Source organism: Rhea pennata, chromosome 5 (genome assembly GCF_028389875.1).
Source record: "Rhea pennata isolate bPtePen1 chromosome 5, bPtePen1.pri, whole genome shotgun sequence".
NCBI classification, from domain to species: domain Eukaryota; kingdom Metazoa; phylum Chordata; class Aves; order Rheiformes; family Rheidae; genus Rhea; species Rhea pennata.
The window spans coordinates 7,140,432-7,164,000 of NC_084667.1; the positions used below are offsets into that span (position 1 = coordinate 7,140,432).

Genomic DNA, 23,569 nt, shown 5'->3' on the forward strand with positions numbered 1-23,569 from the left:
TGTACACTGTGTAATAAATAAGAATTATTGAGATCTGTTACACTTTCTTTAAGAAGTAATTTTGCCTATAAGTTCTTACAAAGCAATTCAGCATGTATCAATAAATTACTTACCAGTCAAAGGAAAATCAAAACAAAATCCAAATGCCTGGGTTTTTTATATATTTCTGAGAACTAAGTTTTGGTATTTTACTGTTGAAGAAATAAATTAGTAACTCATATTTAACATGTCTGGAGATTTATATGGAAGCTTGAGAAGGAGTTTTTATATATGTACAAGTGATCACTTCTTCATGAAGCAGCTGAGCAGAATATACCCTGAAAAACAGTTAATGAGTAGTACATAGCTAGATCTCTCAGGATCAGTCTTTCTTCCAGTAGTCCCAGCAGTACAGAACTGAGCATTTTGAAATGAAAAATGTTTGACAAAAATGGAGATTGCATAAATAAGAAAACCTAAGACTCTGAGAGTTTCTTTGTTTTTCCTATTTAGTAAAAAGAAAAAGTTACATTAGCAAACAAAAGAAAAAAGTCTTGAGTCTCAGACACAGATACTTTGATATGTAAAAGAATTTATTAATTTCAGTATTTTGTCACTGGTATGTCTATTTGGGATAAAAGGTGTATGCCCATACTTGATTCTTGTTCATTAATACAATTGTTTTGTCTTAAAATGTTTTTATCTTTCTTTCCTATTGTATCTTAAGCAAGCTTTTGCTAAAATGAAATAGTGAAATGCTTCTACATGAGGGATGTTATAGTTCAATAGTCAGCTGGAATTAATATTTCATCATAGCCATACATTTTTCTGCTCTAGGAAGTTTAATGTTAAATAAAAAACTGTTACACGTTCCAACTGCTTATATTACTTGTGTTATCAGTGAATAGGTGATTCTTCAGTGCTGAAATGTTCTACATATTTACATATAAAACCAGCAGTTAGACTTAGTAAGACCAGTGAAGAAAGTTCCGTTTAGCAACCTATTTTTACCTTTAATTAATTAGCATAACATAGCTAACCAACAGACCCCAAATTAGCAATGATGTTGATCAGACAACCCCTCAGATGCCTGAAATATTTTAGTCCAAATATATTTTCTGAGTTTTTTCTGGAGGATCTTAAAAGAAAAAAATCTGTACTATAGATTTTTACTGTATCTGTATATATTTTATACGTTATCTGTACTATAGGGGAATCTGCCTTTTCTTTTTTTAAGTAATTGCAGTCATTGCCAAATGAACCCAACGAACAATTCTTTTTCATGGCTGCTCACCAACAGCATTTTGCCAAGCTGCATGATATTTTCTAATGCCCTTAACCTGGCAGTATTTTTTGCTTGCATTTCTTGAAGGAATCCCAGTTAATGCCTAAAAACTGCATTATTGATTATTATATATGATTATTCTTTTTTTTTTTCCAACAATGTGAGTTGCAAATTGAAAACATGAAAGAAGGATCTGTTTCTTATGATTTTTTTCTATTTTGGCTCTTTGTTTATGTACAAACTATGAAAAAAATGATTTTCGTATTGCTTATCATAGAGCTTAAATATTTGTGTGTGCATATGTACAAGCCCATATTTTACCAATACAGGTAGCTTTGTGCATTCGCATTGTCCCAGCTTTCTCATATGCATCAAGAGTTTTAGTGCAAAAGTATGTATAACTATTTTAAAATGTGGGCTTTGCCTTTTAGGTCTGTCAATGATTGTAAGTAATAGAACTGCAAAAAGTGTGAAATTCTGCTTCCTTCTTTCTAAATAGTTTTGGTTAGTAATTATATGACCGCATGATACATCATATTGTATAGCATTTAGTATCTTATTTCTTAAAGTAAAAGTAGTGTAATATTTTATATTACTGATATTTTACAAAGATGTCAAAAACCATGCTTTGAATGAGTATTGTATGTTATGTTTTGAAAATTGAAATCTGACATTTCCACTACATTATAAAGGGAAAAGAAGAGTTATTCTGTTAGGATCTAATCTTTAAAAAAAATTATGTGTATATAAAAATTCTAAACAGAGCAGTGCTTTTTGATGTGTTCAAGAATTAATGTTAAGTATATGTATATTATTTAGAAAACCTGATCAATAAATATGACTCTTAATTCCTTTTTGTGTTTATTTTGAACACAGGCTGATGATATTTTATTAACCTTTGCCCAATTAAAAATCATGATTTTTTTTAACACTAATTATAAATATATTGTAGCAATTTGTTGTGAAGGTTTTAGTTGCATGTTCATGCATCACGAGATTGATGTTTACATTTTTCCATGTGTCTCTTGATTAAAAAAAAAAACAATGAATATATTAACAGATAATTTATTGCTAAAATCTCAGTAGCTTCTGTTACTGTTTTAACATATGGAACACGAAATTATTATGGAATCATTTTGCTGGCTATAGTCTGTGCTATAGAATGGTGCATAATAAGGTGCCAAAGTAAATCTCACTATCTGCTTTCAAACGTCGGCCCTGTTTGTTTATATACTGATAAGTGTTTTTATTGTGCTCATTGAACTTGCTGGAATTGGTGTTTACTATAGTCTTCGTTTTCCCCAAGAGAAGGAGAGAGGAAAGAATATATTCCTCATGTGGTCAGCATACTTTTTAGTATTTATGTGAGTTCACCATCTTGATTTCAAGTCATGAATTTGTTTTTACATGCATAAGCATGCATATTTACATGCATTATTTATCCAGTTGACCTTAAATTCCATTAAGTTCTAATGAGTAGGAGAAAGATTTTGTCTTAGGCATTTTTTATTTATTTTAATTTTTCTAGTTACGTTACTTTTGTTGGTTTATTTATTTTTTAACTGTTCAGTCTAAGGCTTGTAAAGGTTGATTTGCTCCTGAACTGCTTTGTTCCCAGACATTGCCATCTTCCCCAACTACCACCAAGTCCTCTCCATCTGATCCCATGACCACCTCCAGAGCCAATCAGGTACAGTATCATCCTACCATCTACACCATACTTTTCACGGGTGACAGCTTGCAAACTGGAGAAAAAGATATGGTGGGTTAAGGATTTATTCGTTCATTCACATATATACACCCATAATCATAGATATCTAACACTTGTTGGAATTTGGTAAATTGAACGGAAAACATTTTTCTTCTTTTTGTTTATTTTCTTGTCTTCTGTAAATCTCTGATGAAAGCAAAATGTCATGTAAAATAGTCGTTTTCATTTGTTTTAAAAGTTTGATTAATAAATAGTAAGGGTGCATACTGCTGTGCTTGTGAATAGAGTAACTCTCACTGTATGTATGTTTATGTATATATGCACACACGTATTTACTTCCTGGAACATTTACAAATTAAGTGGAATTACCCCTAAAACCATGCTTAATTAGCTGATATCCTGCTAGGAATGCTGTATATACTTTTTCCTTTCTTCTTTCTTTCTTCTTTCTTTTTTTTTTTCTTTTTTTTTTTTTTTTTTTTTTTTTTAAGAAAGAGGCTTGAATTGTATTTATTCATGAATGATAACATAGGGGCATTATTTAAATAGTGTATGTAATAAAAAAGAATTAGAAATGAAAATGGTGAAGAATGAAATAATGTTAAGTCTCTTTAAAACGTATTAAACACATCTAACTAAGTTTAACTCATGTCTTATTTTTAAATGCATATACTTTTAGTAGTATTTTAATCTCACTTATATATTTTTCTTTTAACTGGAGAAAGCATGTCCAGTTCATCATGTCTGCAGATCATCACACTGTTTATCTTTTTTCCTTACTTACGGAAATTTTTAAAGTTACTTCATACCATGCTTTTAGAATAGATTCATGCTTAATAAATGCCTTTTTTTTTTTTTTTTTTTTTTAATAAGATTTGCTGTTGAACTTAATGTAGTTTTCTTCTAATAATGTATGTTTGGTATGTGTTAACAATTTTAACACCTAATCTGTTTATTTAAGTTAGCTGAATGATTCTATCAGATCTTGCACAATTAGATGTAATACCAGAAAAGTTTTCCTTGCACAGGCTAATTTTCCCTTGAGGTTATCCTTGCTATTAATTAGTGATTCTCTGATATTTTGTGAACTCCTTAGAATTTGTGGATCCTATAAATAACCAATTTAACATACAGCAGGACACAAGCATATAAAACAATATCATATTTTTGATCAACACATGGCAATTTGTTGAAAGGACTAGCTAGTACAGCATGTAATCAAATTTAGGGAAAAATTGTTCAGAAGAGCTGTTAAGAGAACTAGATGCTGTGACATTCCCCACTTTAATTTGAAAACTTTCTGCATCAACCTTCTTCCAATCCAGCAATGGTTGTTTGGCTTCATCATCACACGACAGAAGAAATCTTTGCAGACAGCTAGACTTAAAATACGAACGCTCTGTTCGGCACTTATTCCTGCTTTCTTAATTTTATTATTTTGTGTGTTTTAATCAGAAGGTTTTGAAAATGTTGAGCCCATACATCTTTTTTTTTAAATACTCTCATTGTTTTTTTCTTTCTGTATCTTTTTTCCCTCCGCTTTGTTTTTTTTTTTTTAATGCAAGTTTAGCCTAATCATCGTTATTGAGGAAAAAAGGAAAAAATGCTTTTATTTAACAAGAAATACTATTTCTGGTGTGTTGTTTAGTTAGCATCAGAAGTATTTGCTTCGTATCTGTTCTATGAATTTTGAATGATCAAAATTCTAATGTAACATACAAAAATAACTTTAACAGATAAAAACAGTTTATTGATTTTTCTATTAAGCCTTTTCCATGAGAATTTTTTCAAATGATTTAGCTAAATATTCAAACTTAATAAAAAGTATGTATGCATCGTGTCTTGCCCATATTCTGCACTACATCTAATACATTTTATTCATAACCTCTTTTCAATTCAGTGCTTATGCAAATAATAAAGACCTCCTTTGGACGGCATTAAAAATGTATAAATGAAGAAGACTATTGAGTTCCTTAAGTGACTTTAGGAACTGCGTTTATCATTAGCACTTAATATTCATATTAGTTTATAATTATTTTATCCCTCTTAGTATTTCCTAGTGGCTTGTAACCACTTCAGCAGGAAGCATAGCACAAGATAAGGCAATTTAGGCTTTTCTGTTTGTTCTGGTGATAAGTGGCGTAGCTGGCAATTGTTCCTAGGCTCCAGCAGTGATTAACATTCAGCACCAGTATATCGACGAGCATCTGCACTGCGGCTGTCACACGAAAATAGGTTCCAGCACGGTAATCTCAAACCTGTCGGTAGTCGTGTAAGTAACCAGTGGGAGAGACTTAGAGAACAAAACAAGTGTTTATTTTGATGTGCAACTGTGTAAGATGATTCTTAACTGAGGAAAAGTATTCAGTTACGTGTATTGTCACAAAAATATTAGGTAAAGATAACGTGAAGGAGCTTACTTAAGTGGACAGAAGCCAGGAAATTTAGAGTTAAGATTGAAGATAAATTCACAATACACCACGTTGGGCATATATAGTAGCTTATCAGACCTGATCGTTCAATTTTCTATAACATTTCAGTTGGGTCAAGACTTTATTTTGAAGATTACATTGAAGATTAATAGGGTGATTAGGAACGGTCTGAGTAACACTTGATGCCGGGGAAAAAAAATGGTTGCTGTGCCAGTGGGCTTTTCAAGTTGGGTGGAGGACTCGCTGTGAGTCGTTGCAGTTAGAGGAGCGTGGAGGCTCCGTGGGGATGAGCTCCCTCCTGGCGCCGTGATCCCTCCCGGTGTGCTTTTCACCGCGCGGGAGAAGGGGCTCTGCCAGCAGAGGTCTGGGGAAGCTAGGCAGGAAATCGGGCTTGTGTTATTAGCTCTTCCTTTTAATGGTTGTTTTTTCCTCCATCCAGCTGATGCCATGCCCCCTTTTCAGGGCAATTGCAACTTTAGTTGAATTGTCGCTTTTCAGAAAAACAAACAAAAAAACAGTGTTCATGAAGCTGCTTATCTTATGATTCTCAGGAATAAGCAGGTAGTCTCTAAAACATACAGTGAAAAAAACAGTTCCTTCACAACTGTTACTGTGCTGTGTTAATAGAATTGCCATGGATACAACAGAAACCTACAAACTTTAAGTGTCCTTTTCCTTTAGTTTTGTATTCCAGAAAGCTATATATCTGCCAATGCTATGTTAAAAATAAATGTCTTTTTTGTTTCTGCACTAGAACTCCCATGGCCATTTGTCCACGTTAAAAATCCATGCACAGCGAACTTCCAGGAGGGAGAAAAGAACCAGAGATGTGATAGAATCAGGGCCACTATTTCAGATAACTTTCTTTCCTGTCTGCCTCTCCCTGCAAAGGCGAAACCAATCTTCCTGTGCCCTTAGCATGAGAACTTCAGTGTTTCCTCCTTGTGAACTTTGTCAGCTTTGCTTGTAATGGAAACACTGACATACAGTGGAAAAACTGTATTGCTATAATGGATGCCCCTTAAAATGGCAGAATATAGCTTTACTTTTATTTACCGGAAGAAGGAGATCAATTTTACTTTTCAGCAGTACCCTTCAAGTGGGAAATTCATCTCAAAGTGATGACTACCACCATAAACATCATATAGAACAAGCTGGACTTTGCTCTCTAGTAGCTTTTGAAGATAAGAGCTTTAATATTTACTCTAACTGATAGTAGATAGACAAGAATTTTTATAATTAAACTTGTTAAATACTGTTTTCCTTTGTTTACAGTATTTTTTTTTCCTTCTTACCTATTTTACTGATGCCAATATTATTTCAGAGGGAAAACCACAAATGATAGAAGACTAGACTGGATATTTCTTTGTCCAGTGCAATCCCAAATGCAACACAAAAAGCAGTGCAGAAAGAATTTGTGCATAATAAGGGATTCTGGTATCAATGAGATTGATACTAGTGCTGACTTTTACTAGAAGCTGTAAAAAAATTAAAGGTCAAATCTCATGTTCCCACTTACAGGTGAGTCAGGGCAGTGCTGTGTAGGAGGAGTCCTGTTCCCTTCCTTCATTAATTTGTATAGGCTTAAGCTTGGTAATGTAATAGGAACTATCATCACAAACTTTGTCTCATTAATTACTATTTACTATATAAGCTTTCTTCTATTTAAAGATTTCTTTACATGCACTATTTTGAATGCCATTTAAATTTTTATCATTATATCCAATATTTTGTATCTTTACTGTTACGGTTGAAACTCAGTTTTATCGTATACTGTAGTGTAATGCCAATTCTGTGGAGTGCAAATTGGTTCAGGCCTTGTCCATTCAGTCCTCAACATTTACTATTTTTTGGAGTATATCTTTGCCATCTGATTGCTAAAATATATATACTTTTAACATTTTACATGATGAGACTGAGCCAATTTTGTGGGTACCTCCTACATCCAATACTACATCACGGACCTGTGACAGCTACCATCCTGAGAGTAGGAGTCTTTAATTTCAGCTTATATTAACTATTTATTTTGTGCAAAGCATTTAGCAGTGGAATATAACAGTACATGTGTAACTAGAAATTGGGGGATTGGTTGAATGCCTATAAATTGTAAGCATTCAATATTATTGTTACAGAGTTTTGGTATCAAAGATAATAGGTCTTATCCTAGTTTTCAAATAATTCAGCAGTACCATACCTTCTAAATATTGACTTTAGCATATTTTCTGGTTTTCTAACTTCTTAATAAAATAATAATGATTTTTATAAGTATCTTACTGACATCTTCAATTTTTTAAAAAAATATTTTTCCAAATTTATTTTTGCTCCCTAAAAATTCTGGTTGAGCTGAGTGGTCTTTCTCTTTCAAACTTTAAAAAAATGTCTTTCCCTGTATGTAAAGTGACTTGCAGAAGTATAATCTTTTACTTCCTGATAGAGAGGGGTAAGTCTGAAAATAAATACTGTGAAACAGTCTCTAAAGCACACTCACAGCTTTAAAGAGTTGATGAGCTCATCTCCTCTCACTTATACTTCGTATCTAGTTTGTTGTAGGAGATGGAAGAAAATTTGGAAAGAAAACTTTATTTTAGTTTTCTATTATCATTAGGACATGGACTTTGAAATTTTGTACCATACCAAATTTGTAATGGTTGAGTCTTTGTCAATATTCTAATCTTGAAATTCAAACAGTGAATTTTAATGAAGATGTCAGGATACTAGATAGCTATTTTAGGTCATCAAAATACTATCTCCCTTTGCTTTTGACAGTTTGATGTGAAGAATATTTAAGATGTTCTGTTTCTGGTATTTTAACTGCAATATTCATCTCATTTTAATTCCACAGTTTTAATGTCATTTCTTACAGTGGTATTGGGAAAAAAAAGTGTTCTCTTTTTAGCTCTTGTTATAGATTGACTGATGCTGGACATATCATTTGATCTTTCCAAAGCTCAATTCCATGTACTTAAAGGCAAAGTTAATACAAAATTGTTCAGCATCCTGATAGGAGGTGCTGTGGAAGTTCGGAACACTTGTTATTGTCATTTACATGTTGGTTAGAGTTGGTAGGTGGGGCAGAAGTGTGAGGAACAATGTGATAATGGTATGAACTTTAGCCTGACGTTTTGGGGAATAGAGTTGATGAAATAGACTGTATTTTGCAAATTAAGCACTTTATTTTGCATATTTTGTACTGACATTTTTTCTGGAAGGTCTTCAAGCTTAGAGTATACTTTTGTCTTGTACAGAAAAAAATCCATCACATAGTTTTTCACAATAGCTTATTTTTCTGGTTAAGTCTCAGTGAGGACTTCATCTTCAGTTTTAGCAGTTACTCCACATTGTGAGTTTTTTTTTTTTTTCTATACCTAGAGACCTAACTTGCTATTGATACCATGGAGTTACCCAGTGATAATTTTGACTCTCCATTGAACATTAAGCATAGTAACAAGGTCAAATGAATATGCCTACACTTGTTGGAAAAAACACCTCTCTCTTTGTAGTGTGAAAAGTGCCTTAATATTCCATATGTATAGGTAATCTTATGGATTGTTAATTCATAACTCTAAAGTGGCCTTTTTGTTTCAGTTTAGTAAGATGGGAGATTACCTTTTCTGTTCGCACGTTGCCTGTGGCGTACTGTGGATAGTAGGCAATGAATAATGTTTGAGATAACATATCTAGAAAAGGCTAGTGAGAATTATTCCCCGTTCGAGTGAGAGAATTCGAGTAGAGGTTCCAGGGCTTCAAAGTTAAGCTACTGTTTTTGCTTTCTTGCTACTGTTGGGTTGAAAGACTTCATTTCCTGACTAAACAGTGACTGACTGTAGACATTTTTTCCTGCTTCTTAGGTTAATTCATGGCTTTTGTTTTGTTATATTGATTTCTTTTATAGTATGATCACTCTTTGTTTTTATTTTGCAAAACCAGAGGTCGCCAGTTGTGCCTTTGCTTGCAGTGTCTGCTTAAACAGTTATGGATTAAGGCAGCATTTTTGGATACTATATTGATGCATTAAATTTAAAAATACGGTAGGCAAATCAGTATAATTTTTTACTTTCTTTTTATCTGCCCCCTCGATAAGTAGGTAAATCTTAGTGTTCATATTGCTTTACATTGGTTTACTTGTCTACTCTCCTCTCCTCTCTCCCATGACAGAGCAATTTAGGGCTAACTGTCTGTTGTTCCTTTCTGGATAATGAGAAAATGTTATCAAGGGCTGTCATGAGACTTGGGGAATGATGTAGCTTCACTGCAAAGTTTTTGAACGTGGTTTGTGTATCATTCATGTGATGTCATGAATAACCTGGCAGTTGTAAGTCCTGTAAGTACAAATATGATCCCACACGTGGATTTTCTGTTTGCTTTGATTTTATGCTTGGACACAATTAGAATCAGCTGGCTTCCTGCTTCAGCCCCTCTTCAAAATGATACACCTTCTCAGTACAATCGGCATCATTACCGCCTTTCCTATTAAAGTCGATAAACTTAACTGTCTTAAATAAATCAGTTTCTCCCTATGTTTTGAATTCTGGTGATTGGGCTGGATTTGTTCTTTCTAATAGACAAAAATGAGAACAAAAAAAGAAGAAATACATACAAAAGTAAAGCTTGAGAAATGGTGAAAAACAGCGAGCCCATAGTACTTCATTTCTTTGTTATGCTGGTAGGCACAGAACAGCGTTTAACAGGATATTACATGGTCACCCCCGTTGCTGATTTAGGAAGACTTAACCTATCATCAATTTTAATCCTTAGTTTAATCAGTAGTTTTAAATCTTATTAAAAGGAGTCAATAAAAGTAGAATTTTGGAAACATACTATCTAAAATGGTTTAGTAAGCATTTTATAACTTTTATGTAGTATGACTTTGGGAGAAAATTAAAGCTTGGTTCTGATCTCATTAAATTATTTTTAAATCAGTGTTACTTCTTAGTCCTCTGTGAACATGCTGAGCTTTAGGTGAAATGTGATCATTACACAATCCAGTACACTTACAATTTGCGTCTGGTTTAACGTATAGTTTAGATAGGGTTTGTAAATCCCAGTATTCACTTGAAAACCTTTGAGAGTGAACATGTAAAAAGACAATGTTTTCTGGATTTCATCGATTTTGCATTAGACTTCTATGGCTATCTTATTTAGGTTGCTGAGGGGTTAAAAAGTATTGCATTGTGATTAAAGATCTTTTAGAACTATGTTACATCATTTAAGGATATCCTTAGATATGATATGTGGGTTTGGGCATCTTTCCATGTCCTTGTACTAAGGAAAAGCTCTATCTGCTTATGAAAAAGGATTAATAGAACCATAAAACCTGAAGAATACATGTTCTTCTCTTTGTCAAAGTACGGTAAAGGTCTTCTAATATTCTGTGCAAATAATTCTTTAATCTTTTAATTTTCTTTTATTCCAAGAATACTTTTTTCCAATGCAAAATGAAAATGAATAGCATGTTATAAAGTGCCAAATATTTCTGTGTTTAAATTCCATCTCATGTAAGCTAGAGTAAAGTTGGCAGCCTATAACTCTGCTAACCAGGATTATCTTTCACTTCTAGTCCCTCATATTCAGATTGGGTGACAGTGTTTCGTTCAGGACTAGTATTGGGAGAAAAAGCTGCCCATATTCCTAGGTACAAAGTCACTTGATGACTTGCTACTTGAGGAAACCAGACAAAGCAGAATGTCAGAGCAATTTCCAGAAGGCAAATGTGGATGACTTTATTGCCTCTTTCTGCAGTGTACCATCGCAGTCACATGAACACCAGACTCTTTAAGTTTTCAACTATGCAGAATTTAATGTAACAGCTCCTAGTGAGTTCAGCTGTTATGTGGTCTGGAGTTTTATGAGACTCTAGAAAGTGACAGCTACATTAGAGAACTTAGTGTCGTACTAGGATAGATCCTGTATGGCACAGAGTACAGAGAAAAAAATGCAGTACCACACTTTTTGACATAACAGAGATGAGTAGCGTTATGCCCAGCCTCATTATGGAGTTTCTTCATGGAGAGAATACCATGCAATGGGCATGTAATAGTTGATTATTTTTTGGGGGGGGGGCATCTAATTTGGGGAAACACTATCACTTTTGCAAGCTGCTTGTAGGGATAGTGCATTGCTGCACTTTCCGAGAGACTGCGTGCCAGATTTGTCCTCTGCCTTTTGCATGCTCTTGCATCAGACAGTGATAGATCACAGCTAGCTGTGAGACACTCACAAATGAAAATAGGTGTCTGCCTGACTTGAATAGAAAAGGAGGTTATTTTTTGTGTACAGATCAAAAAAGGTGATGGTAGACTCACTGCACTGTAGGGAATAAGAAGTGGGGATTTTTACCCTTTCCGGAGTTGAGGTGTGTATGTTGAGATCTTTGCCTACCATCCAGGACTTTCTTACTCAGATACAGTATTTTCCCCTATTTAATTTTCACTGCATTTTTTTGGTTTGGTTTGATTTTTGTGAAAATAAATTAGACTTCCTACAGGTGTTAACAGTTACTCTGAGGCATAACTTGCAAACAGTGTATCAGTGGGAAGACTGTGACCATAGACTGTAATAAGCCCAGCAGCTGAGTCCTCTGTTACATGTAAAGCAAAAATTATGTTTTCTACATTGTACTAAAATTTCTTGAGAACACCTTGCAGATAATTGGTCACAAGTGCTCCAAATGTACTAGTTGTTTCTGAACAGCCAGTTATAATTTTGCTTTCAATAGAAACATTTTAATATTCTGTTCAGAGATGACTATAACTTCCTCATGCTTTGTGTCTATTTTCCTATCAATGATTTCATTGCATTTTATAAAATTTTAAGTGAAATATTTTCTAACTTTAAAAATAGTTTATTGTATATTTTAATAGTAAATTCTTTTTAAAAAGAAGTTTCTTTAGATTTTCTGTGCTTCCTAACACAATGCACAACACTTTCAAATGATAAGTAATTAATACTCTATAACTGCCATTTCTACCTCCTTTTCATTACTGTATTGTATTGACAGTCAAATATATTTGGTCCATCAGTTTTTAGAAGTACACAGTTTGAAAAATGTATATCATGCTTGCTAATACTTTCTTTCAAATATTTAAATTACACAGTTACCTCGGCTTTAAGGTTAAAATAATCTTTTGGTCATTATAGGCTTGTGTTCTGCAAATGCTAGAGAAGGTATTGCACGTGAAATACTTTATCATTCTCAGAAAGTTTTTTTCACAATTTGGCTGCAGTTGGCTTAGAGCGGGACATGCCCGGGCTGTTGAGAGAATTCAGGTACACTTCTGTAGAGGAGCAGCGATCCGGACGACACCGTGAGATGCCAGCATGACATTACAGTTGCCTCCCAGTGATATAATTTTGCTATTTTGTTGTTTAGTCTGGGGGTGCAGAGTGACTACAGGTTGTATGGTCTCAAACGACACCTGTGCAAATGCAGACGTAGAGATGACTGTCTTTCTGGGCTCTTCCTTTTTCTCACATTATTCAGTGATTAATACAAAAATGCAATTCTATACGCCCAATTAGTCATTCATTTGAACTTAGAACCTGTTATTTGGATGGGGTTAGAAAAGGATGCTTTAAATATCTATTTATTTAAAGTTTCTGAAAGCCTCCAGTTTAGCAGTTTCTACAGCACTGTAAATATTTCTGATACATTATTTCCATGCTTTTAAAGCTTTTTATGGTTGTTGCTTTTGTTCACTTAACCCAAATCATAAATGCAGTAAGAATAGTTTGATCCATTTTGTTTTCTTAATAGTGATTGTAATAATTGTCATCCTAAATTAGCATCTGCCCCCTACCCGTGAGATACTGAAATGCAGTCTCCATTTAAGCTCTTTTAAAGTGTTATTGCTTTATGAAATAAAATTGGTTTATGGAATAGATTAAGCTCTGATTAATGACATTCTTTAATAAAGAGTATTGAAGCAGAATAGAATTCCTTACAGATCTTCTGCAGACCAATGCTCATACATAATTGAGGCAGAAAAAAGAAACCAAGTCAAAAGATATGCCAATCTTTGAAGACTATTATTGATCATTAAAATATTTAGTGAAAAGCTATGTAAATGTTGTATAAAAACAGCATTATCACGTTCTGTTTCAGAAACAGAATGAAATAATATAATTAACTTTTTGTTAAAGACATTTTGCAGATTAGATTTCACTTATATCTGAATTGTTAAGAGGCATTCTGTTTTTTATAAATCCATTCTTAGTTATGTCAAAGTAATCAGATAATTCATATTATACTTTACGTGTACATTTGCAATGAAGGTTGATTGGCTGAACAACACAATGTGTGTGTATACACCGATGGCTGTGCTTACTGCGTGCAGATTTTAAGTGTATTGTGAATTATGTTTACCTTACGTTAATATAACACATCTAAATAAAAGCAGAGATGACAGCTTTGATGGAATGAAAGTTATTTTTAGAACTCTGAATTTAAGAATTTAATTTAGAAATTACTAATGCCAATATATTATGTATAATTTATATGTAAATATTTTTGAATGTGGAGATACCTTTCTATTGGATTTATTTTAAATAAGGAGCCTGGTTACAAAACTTGAGCTATAAAATGCCTTAGCTACAGATATTCTTACTACAGTTGATATTTCATAAAAGTAATTATACTCTATAGCCTGTGTACTATTTTGTACTTGCTATTCAAACACATATAACAATAGCTTAAATATAATATGCTATTATAAGAAGCTAACTGAATACACCACTTGTGAAATACAAAATTTTTTCTACTCTTCATTGTCCTACAATTTACACTGCTAATTCCAGAAACCTTTCTCTTTGGCCTGCCTGAATTTAATTTTGGTAGGAAGAGAAATACATCAATAAAAATGAAACAAAAGCGTATAAATTTGTCAATTGAACCAGGGAGGGCCCATCAAAATCAGTGATTTTGAAAACCAAAATGAACATTTCAAAAACAAAAGAATGTTTTCAGTTGAAATGTAATTTATTTTTACAATTGAAATCATAAAGCTTATTGCTGGCAGTAAGATTGCCTAATAATATAAATTAGAATGAAAGCTTTCTGAGTTGATAAATAATTTCTAATACATATATTGAGCTCTGTCTGAAAAAGAGTCCTTGGCTTACTGTAGCAAACTTCACAGTCAACAAGCATTTGTTTATAGGGAAATATTTATTATGAAATCTAAACTGGTTAGTAAGTCTGATTTCCTCACTTCTTTCTCTGATATTGAGGCAGTTCTTTGTGTTATTTTAATTTTTTTCATATTTATTATTATGTTTTCTCTCTAAGAAAATGAAAAAAATCTTACTTCGCTGAAGCTGAAAAACATGAATATACTGTGCATAGGAATGCATAGGAGTAGAGGTCAGGACAAGAGGTAAAAAAAAAAAATACTTTTCCAGAGTAACTTTAAAAAAAGAAATAAGATATAAATGAAATACTGGAGTATGCTAACTCCAGGTTTATTCTTAGAAAGCTATTTTTACATGTTAATGCACACACATAATTACACATGCTTAATCTGGTATAAAAATAGCCGATATATAATGTGTAAATACAGCCTTATATAACAGTTGTGCCCCACAGTACCCATTTTGGTAAATAGCCCCCCCCCCCCCCCCCATTTGCAAGTTTCCACCAGCTGAATATCTAGGCAAAATTATTAACATTATTAAATTATTATTAAATTATTAAAAGCCTATCTATATTCAGTTATTGACTGTGCCTAGCTTTTTTAATGCTTGATTAAACCTGGAAAGTTGTTACTTTCTTTTCTATCTCCTATGTATACATTGTTTTCCATAATGAAATCTGGCTTCCCACATTCCCCATATGGAGGAATATAGCACAGAGTATGGATGTATGGAGACGGTATGTTCTGCAAAAATTAAAACAGAAGATGTACGTGTAAATTAGGCACAGACGTATCATCTGGATGAATGCCAGGCGCTAAGCCCGCCCTGCCCCGGGCGCCAGTGGGGATGTGTTTCCCTAGGCCGGCAGCCGGGCGTTAACGTGCTGCTCCGCGCCGGCTCCGCGCCGGCTCCGCGCCGGCTCCGCTCGGTCGGAGAGCGCGCCGGCGGCCTCCGGGAGGAAGCGCTCGTAGGCGCTTGGAGGAGACTCTTTCGGCTACGTAGCGCTGCTGTTCAGTCCAGCGTGCTTACCGAGTTTGAAGACATCCACCCATTAATGAAACTGAGCCCTGTTTCCAGTACGAGTCTCCTAATTACAATTTTTATGACCTAAAGAGGTATGCATATTTAGATGTTTTATCTCTAACTATCCTTTACTTATTTCCTCCTAAGAAAACAATACTTGAATTAATCTCTGAAGTTGTCTTCCTGAGAAGCATTGAGTAGTTCTTGCTGTCCAAAATGCTTTTTATATATATATATATATATATTTAAGCAATAGTCCACACAAAAAGGATCAAATCTCAGCTGCTGTTCAATTGCAAATCAGGGAGCAAAAGCAGCCAATAAAATTAGGGATTCTGGCCCTTGATACCACTAAAATCTAGATGGACCTTTTGCTTAAGTCAGATTGGTTGTCATTTTTCACCGTTCTTAGAGTGGATAACATGAACCTCCTCGTTCTGCGGAACAGCAGACCGGCCTGCTGCTGGAAGGTGTGCCAACAGGATTTGGTTAAATGTCCGAGTGTTTCGGATATTCTCAGCAGCCCGGACGGCTCTGGGAAGCTAGACGGAACAAGCTGTAGGTCAGAGCATAGATAAAGCAGCTTTTTTTTTTTTTCACTGGGCAGAGACCTTAATGGGGATGGCCCCGAGGCATTAATTCACATGTGTCTCCCCCTTTCTTCTTTTGCTGAAAAGAGTAGAGATCGGTGTAATTAACCCAGGGTTGTAATTAGAAATAATGTACAAGAGATGTGAAGGTTTATTATTATTTTATTGCCTATAAAAATCCAAGAGTGTTCATTTAGATGCAGTGCATTCATTTTCTGTCATCTATATTTGTTGCTGTTTGCCACAGTCATTACAGTAATAAATGTAGCAAGTAATTTATCATTCCACCGTGTTTACTTTATGCATATTGGTTGTAGATGATATTATAGGATTTATCTTTCATTTTACCTTATAGTCTTGTGGTCTGCAAGTAGAGAGCACGTGCAAAATAGGTGCAAGCTTATGTTAGGACTGCAGTACTCATCAGTAATCCTCTGTGGTGCTCTTCCCTTATTTCCTATTTCTATATGTGTAACTAAATGTAGACTGAATAAAACAGACTGCTCTCAGTGAAAAGCCGTATTATGAATATCACTTAATGTTGTTAAGTTATGAGCCAGGTGCAGAAATTTGAGTTGAAAGACAAGGTTGGAGAAAGTCTTGAAATAATTCTGTAGCAGAGCGGGGTTTTGCTTCTTCCGAGGCCTGGTACTGCGGAGAGCGTCTGTGCGCTCTGGTGCACGAGCGTGGCCTTACTGCAGCCCTGAGCCTCTGAGAGGCGCTGGGGCTGGGGGGCGCCGGCGCCGGCGCCGCGCTTTTCTCTCTCGATATTGTTTTTAGAACCGGCTGAATTGTGAACAAACGATTTAAAGAGGCGCTGCTAAACATGTAGCTTCTGGGCTCTCTAGCTGTTCTGGAGCTGTTTGCTACACGCTAAATGTGATGACTTGGTTACTTCTACGCAGAAACAGTACTACAGAGTCATATATACAAATTCTTGGGGTTTGGGGTTTGTTTAATGTATTTTCTTTTCTCTAAGCTTTAGCATCAAAGCGTATTTCAGTGGAAACAGTAATAAGCATTTTCCTTTTCCTTGTTTTTAACTGTGTGCCTAGCTAGGTGTTGTGAGTACTTAACATCATCCTCCTTTTAAACACTATTCAGTCCTGCCATCTTACTGTGTTTTTATGTCTGAGGGAAGACTGACGTTTACTAAATGGAGTAACTGAGTCATGAGATAATTTGTATTTACATTACTCCTAGTAAAATATTTTCTCATTACAATTCAGTGAGTAAACCTGACGAGGTACCACTGGACCTTCTTTTTCATGTTATAATAATTTGCATCAATGGACTTTGAGAAGGAATAAGTTTTTGCACAGAGGAATCATTTCCCTGATCAGCAATTCGTAAATTCTTCGTGTTACAAGTTTCCAAAGGACACGTTCAGGCAAACGGACATGGGCATGCAGTCTTAATTCAGAATTGGCAAAGAATATTGTCCTTGGAAGTTTTTAAATGTGTGCTGGTTTTTTTATTATCCAAGTAAATGGTCTGATTTTCATGATTGCTGAATATACAGCATGCTTTTTGGATTAAGATACTAAAGTAAGCTTTTAGGTATCTAACTTTAAGTATGCATTTTTTTAAAAAAATATGGTTCACTTCTTTCACGGCAAAGAATATTTCTAGAGTTCTGGAAAGGGAAGTGCAGCTTTTTCCTTACCAGCTGTCTCCTTCTATCCATAAGGACTGTCTTTTTCAAACACCTGTCTAGCTTAATTGAGAATCCAGTTGTAGATATCAAACACTAAACCAGTAATAGTTTTCCATGCCAGTGAGCCACTTAATGTACTGAGAGATCAAGGCCTCCCACAGACAGTGCTCATCAGTAGAACTGTGGATTGGTTCATTAGAGAAGTCATCTTTGTCTAAATTTGCACCTACTCGTTATAAATACTAATATATAGATACAACTGTCCTCTATAAGTAGTAGTTACAAAATATTGATATTATTACCTGAACACAGTAAAGGAAAAGTGAAGTCAGATAAATACTGAAGGAGGTACAAGTGTAATTGTTTTTTTTACTACACAGGACAGAAATTAAAATATTTGATAAATAATACAAATATTAGGTTAAAAAATAGTTTAAAACCCTCCTTTTTCATAAATAGCAAGTAAATTCAGTGCTGTGTCCAGCAAAACACTCTTGAGGTGGACGTGGATCAGTGATACCGGGCTCTGGTTCCTCGTGTTAACAGTACTGACTGGCTGAACATCTACCTCTTCTCTGTGCTTTCCCAGCAGCGGTGGTGTGGTGTATCACAGCTGCAGTGTATTCCCTTGACTCTCTAATCTGTTTCCCCCCTAATTCCCCTCCTCCTACTTCTCCATCCATCCCATCTGGAGCTGTGTTTTTCATCACAGAGATTGTCTTCCTAATATTCAGGATTAAATTTTGCTGCTTTTAAACAATTAGTATCAAAACAGCTTTACTTAGGAGATTCTTACTGGTGTCTTATGTCTCAAAAAAATAACTTCTGTGATCAGTTGAAAGTTGAATTGAGGGAACTCTTCAAGAATATTAATATTCTTTGTTTAAAAAAAAATATGCAAATGTAGGGTTTTTTATTGTTACTAGAGAAACAATCGAAGATTCTTACATCTTAACAGTAATGATATTTATCTCTATACTGACAAGCTCCAAGCAAAGCTCAGAGGAAACAACTGCTGCAAGGTCCTAAAATCTGTATGAGCTTTGGCAAACTGAAGTGATTAAAATCTAGATGTTTTCCATCAGCCATCACTCAAAACTGAACTACATTTTGTAGAATTTTTCACAATAGCACAAAAATTGTTTTTTTAAAAAAGGTGTATTTCTCCGTTAATTTTTCCCACAAGATGATCTCAGGGAGCTTTGAGAAAGAAGCTTACCTTTTTTGATAGATTTTACAAATCCTGCTCTTCCATACCGTAAAACTGAAATGATTCTGCTCAATCATAGTCTTTCCACAGGTTGAAAAGGGAGGCCTCCTGCAGATAGACAGTGTGTAGATTGTGAGCTTAAATTTTGTTTTGAATGCATTAAGAATCTTGTAGAAATCAGTTGTTGCATATATGCTTATATGCACTAAGGTAAAGCCATATATACTAGACACAGATTAATGTTGACAAAGCATATTGAAGGTACTGCACAGTAACTTAGATTGTAATTTTGATCTACAATTAATTTTATTCATCAAACACATCACATTTCTTAAACTTTAATATTGATGCACAGAATTCATTGTCCACCATATTGCTGTTAATAGAAAAGTTTGTCGTGAACCATTTTAAGCAAGGAAGATGTATTACTTACAAGTTTAGCAGCATAACATTTCATTTCCAGACTTACTGTCTCTAAAACTTTTTTTGCTAATTCTTTTATACATATATGTATTTTCCCAATAAAAATAAAATAAAGCTGTTAGTGTCCTTTTCTCCTGTCTAGTCCTATAGCTAAATAGATTCATTTTAAAAAGCAGTTTTCAGAGATGTTTACTCTCTTTACAAAAAACAATGGAGTTCTGGAGTGTGGTTTTGTTTTGAATTCAGATTTAAATCCTAAACAAATTTGAATGAAGTTTGCTATGCCATTAAAATATGCTTTAATCTGAGCAGCAGTGTCAGAGGATGAATGCCACAATGTATTTCTGAGATCCTATTTTAAGACTTCTGTGCTTTCAAATTCCAGTCAGCTTCATTGAAGAGTGTCATTGGCACAACACTGTCGAGTTTGCTTTGCACACATCTACTTTTCCATCTTTTCCTCAGACTTGAATTAAGTGCAACAGCTAGCCCATATAATTTTCTGTATACATTTGTTTTAGAAGCACATTGTCATGTATTTTAGCCACATATTTACCAGATTTAATACTGAAAATTGGGCAGTATATGTAATGAGTGTCTGTGAGGTACTGTGATGTTTAATGTTGCGTATTTAACTTGAAAATTCTTACTCTAGTCAAAAGCTTACTTAAGAAAACTGTTAGGCCTCTTTTAGTCTTGCAGATCCGCAGCCATGTGGAAAAGTTTGGAAACCTGCATCTTCCTGAAATCAATGGGAAATGAGTTCCTAAGTATCTGTACATCTAGGCAGTCAAACACCACTCCAAGATTTACTATTAACACCGTCTGATCTCGTGCATGTTTCAAGCAATAGGATTTCTCCCAGTAATGGCTTTCATCAAGTGTTAGACTTCTGGTCAAAATTCAGCATCTCAGTCAGAACATGTTTATACCTGCTGTTTAAAGCTCATGGATACAACTTTTTAAGTTTTATCCTGAGAAGCGGAGAAGTGTTCTTGTAGTTCTTGTACCCATCTTCTTTTGACCTTAATATACTTCCTGAAGGCAATCAGTTTGCAGTGCATCGTTGGGCAATGGGTTAAAAGCCACGAGCCAACAGCCAAACTAACACCTATAGCTTTTGTGACTAGGAAAGTGTAGAGAAAGAGATGCAGCACCGGTGCTTCCAGTAACTTACAGGAAGCTTGGTTCTGTCTGAAATCTGGAGCAAATTTCATGAGATTTTGAGTTAAAACCTGTCTAATGCAAACCAGTGGGAGTTTTCCTGGTAACATCAGTGAGACATAGATTTGTTTCTGAAAGAGTATACATTATCTACTTTTTTTCTAGATTATTTTGTGTTGAGAAGTGTCTTTCCAGCAATTCCAGTAATGATATTACATTATAATTACATGGTGTCTTTCAGTCAAAAGCATCCCAAATTACTGTACTCAATAATACTGTAAATATTTATTCTTTTGTGAAACCCATCCTTATCTGTGTGAAATGTTTGCAGGTGTTCACAGAACACTATGCAATGAATTAGTTGAAAGAGGAAAAGAAAGATAAAATTGCAGGGAGATTTTAGATAAGGGGGGAAAAAAGCTATTTTGAGTTTAACTGGAGAAGAGAATTAACATTCTGCTGTTCCTGAAAGTGTCCAGTCTTTACTGGCCAGAGCAGTTAGCACTTCTGTTTTAAAAAAGATGTTTCATTTGAACAAAAACATCATCAGTATAAATGATTAGTTTTCTGTATAATCTACGTATTCTGCAGCAGAGTAAAAATCTGTGGGTTTTTGGGCTGTTGTATAATTCAGTATGTAACCAGCTCATTTTTTTCTTTTTTAATTATGAAAAAATGAAAAGTATAAATGAAGCTACTCAAAATACATTACACATCCCTGCAAATGTAATTTGAAACTCATGAAACATTAATGTATGAAATAGGGAATGTTGTTTTTATGCTACACAGAAAAAAAATAGAAAAGTTAAGTTTCTTCCATATGTTATTAAAGCTATGTATCATGTAGGATTCTGTTTCTTCCACTTGTACACATTTGGATTGTGTTTTCATGAGGAAGAGGAAACTACACATAGACTTTTGTGTCTGGATATGTGTGTGTGTAAATTTTATGCAATAGTTTGTTCAGAACTGGATAATCTCATAAAATTAACCACAAGTGTAAATGTTTTAATAACTCTACTTTCTCCATATAGAACTTGCGTATGCTCACATTTAGTAAAAAATGGTTTTGAGAAAAGGTGCCCTTCCCACTTAGGAGTTAGGGCCCACACACACGCTCGGAGAGAACCGCAGCTAAAGCAGGGACTACAGTGACCAGAGGGGTTTTTTGTTTTTTTGTTTTTGTTTTGTTTTGTTTTGTTTTGTTTTTTTTGTTAGTCATGATTTGCTGATTCCTTGCTGTGAGAATTTTTCATTCTAAATTACAACTTCAGCTAAAAAGATCAAAGCAATATCTTCATACCAAGTGGGTAGAAACATGTTGAAGGTGGTAACTAAGCGAGCGGTAGGTAGGTAGGTTCTCAGTCTCCCAAAGAATAAGGCTGAGTATAAAACACTGATTGAAAAATGCTCAAGAATTAAGCCAAAGCAGCAATTTGCGCAAAAAAATCCATATACATTCTTTCCTCCTAGTAAATCTTTCTCCAACTTAGTTCGAAGCCTCTTGATTTCGGATATAAATAATTCTGAGCATTTAAATTGAAATTAGGTTTGTATTATATGAGAGTTACTAGAACTAAAATGAAATAATGCCCTTGAGAAATGCTGCTTCAGCTGAGAGGTGGTCTGGGAGCTGGAACAAAGTGAACACTGGTGATAAATGGCAGAGGAGGAATCAGACAGCCTAATTGGAACAGTTTATAATGTGTTTTCATATGTTCTTAGGTTAAACTCCTGCTGCACTGTGCTGGCACATACAAATAAATATTTTAGATTATCTGTTTGCACTGTCACTTTAATTTATCATATTTTTAATAATCCAGTATGATTATACCTTGAGTAAGACTTCTTCTATTTGCAATAAATATTTTTGGTGGATTAATTTAACTTAGAGTTGACTGAGAAGAAATAGTAGTTATGATGGCAAAAATATCACAAAGAGGAAATATAGAGAAGTAAGAAAATGAAATTCATCTTGCAATAATTGGAGGTAAAATAAAATACTACAAATATACGTGGTTCTTGTGAGGGAAGAAAAATCTCAGGAGCATGGATATGGCCAGAAAAAAAAAAAGTACATTATATTGAGGAGCAATGCAGTTAAACTCTTCCTATAATGCAGTTGCACTTGTTTCACAGAATATTTGTTTCAGACCTAGACATCATTTTATCAAAAGAGATGAAGAAGCTGAAATAAATAAAAGTAAACGGGGAAAGAATACTAATTTACGATCTAGGTTTAAAGCTGATTTTTTCAAAACCTCTTCTCTCTTTATGGGTGTCTGCTTATATTTGTGCATAAATATCAGATAGTCTGCAAGCACGGTCCCTACATTCCTTTTAGTTGCTCTTGGACTGAGCAAGCAGGAATTTTAGTGTGGCACACCTCTGAAAAAAATATATATATCTCACCATATGTACATATGGAACCCAGCCCGGAGCTACTGCACTCAGTGAGAGACGTTTCGGTACTTCTGCGTACAGTCCTTACGTATACGCAGTCAGCAGGGATTTGCTGCGTGAACCTGTGCTCTGTTTTAACCGCTAAGCTGAGTCTGATTTGAACAAACACCTCCTGTCCGAAGGAGGCCGGTGTTTCTGCCTGTAGCGTGCACAGGGTGACTTGAGCATAGCCACGACCTCTCAGCAGCTCGTTCTGCCTTGCTGAGAGAATTGTACCTGGCACGGGGTTTGCAGCCTGCCAGGGACTTTCCGAGAGTTGCCCCGTGCCGTGGAGCACGGCAGTAAGTTCTAAGCAGCTGAAGCGCGGGTGTCCTCTTCCCTGTGATACGTTCCTTAATTGTTTCCCTGCCTGACTCCAGTTGGCTTCTATCACATCCTCTGTTGACCCTAATTTCATCCCAAATTTTCATCATGCTGGCACTCTGGTTTAAGGATGGATGGCACAGGACTACTCTCACACCAGTACGAGCCTCCTGTAGTAGTGTGTGTAGCCTGCCACCACC

The 23,569-nt window shown here is 34.8% G+C and overlaps 1 protein-coding gene across 6 annotated transcripts in view; it reads left to right on the forward strand.

Moving 5' to 3' along the window:
- The window catches only part of NOVA1 (NOVA alternative splicing regulator 1), a 159,745-nt gene that overhangs the window by 119,777 nt on the left and 16,399 nt on the right, over positions 1-23,569 (forward strand). For 5 of the 6 annotated variants that reach the window (XM_062578099.1, XM_062578103.1, XM_062578100.1 and 2 more), the window contains one exon: positions 2,883-2,954. In XM_062578099.1, coding sequence (XP_062434083.1) covers positions 2,883-2,954 — 72 coding nt within the window. Of the gene's footprint in view, positions 1-2,882; positions 2,955-12,630; positions 12,856-23,569 lie in introns of those variants that run through there. The other variant, XM_062578104.1, reaches the window with a different exon arrangement.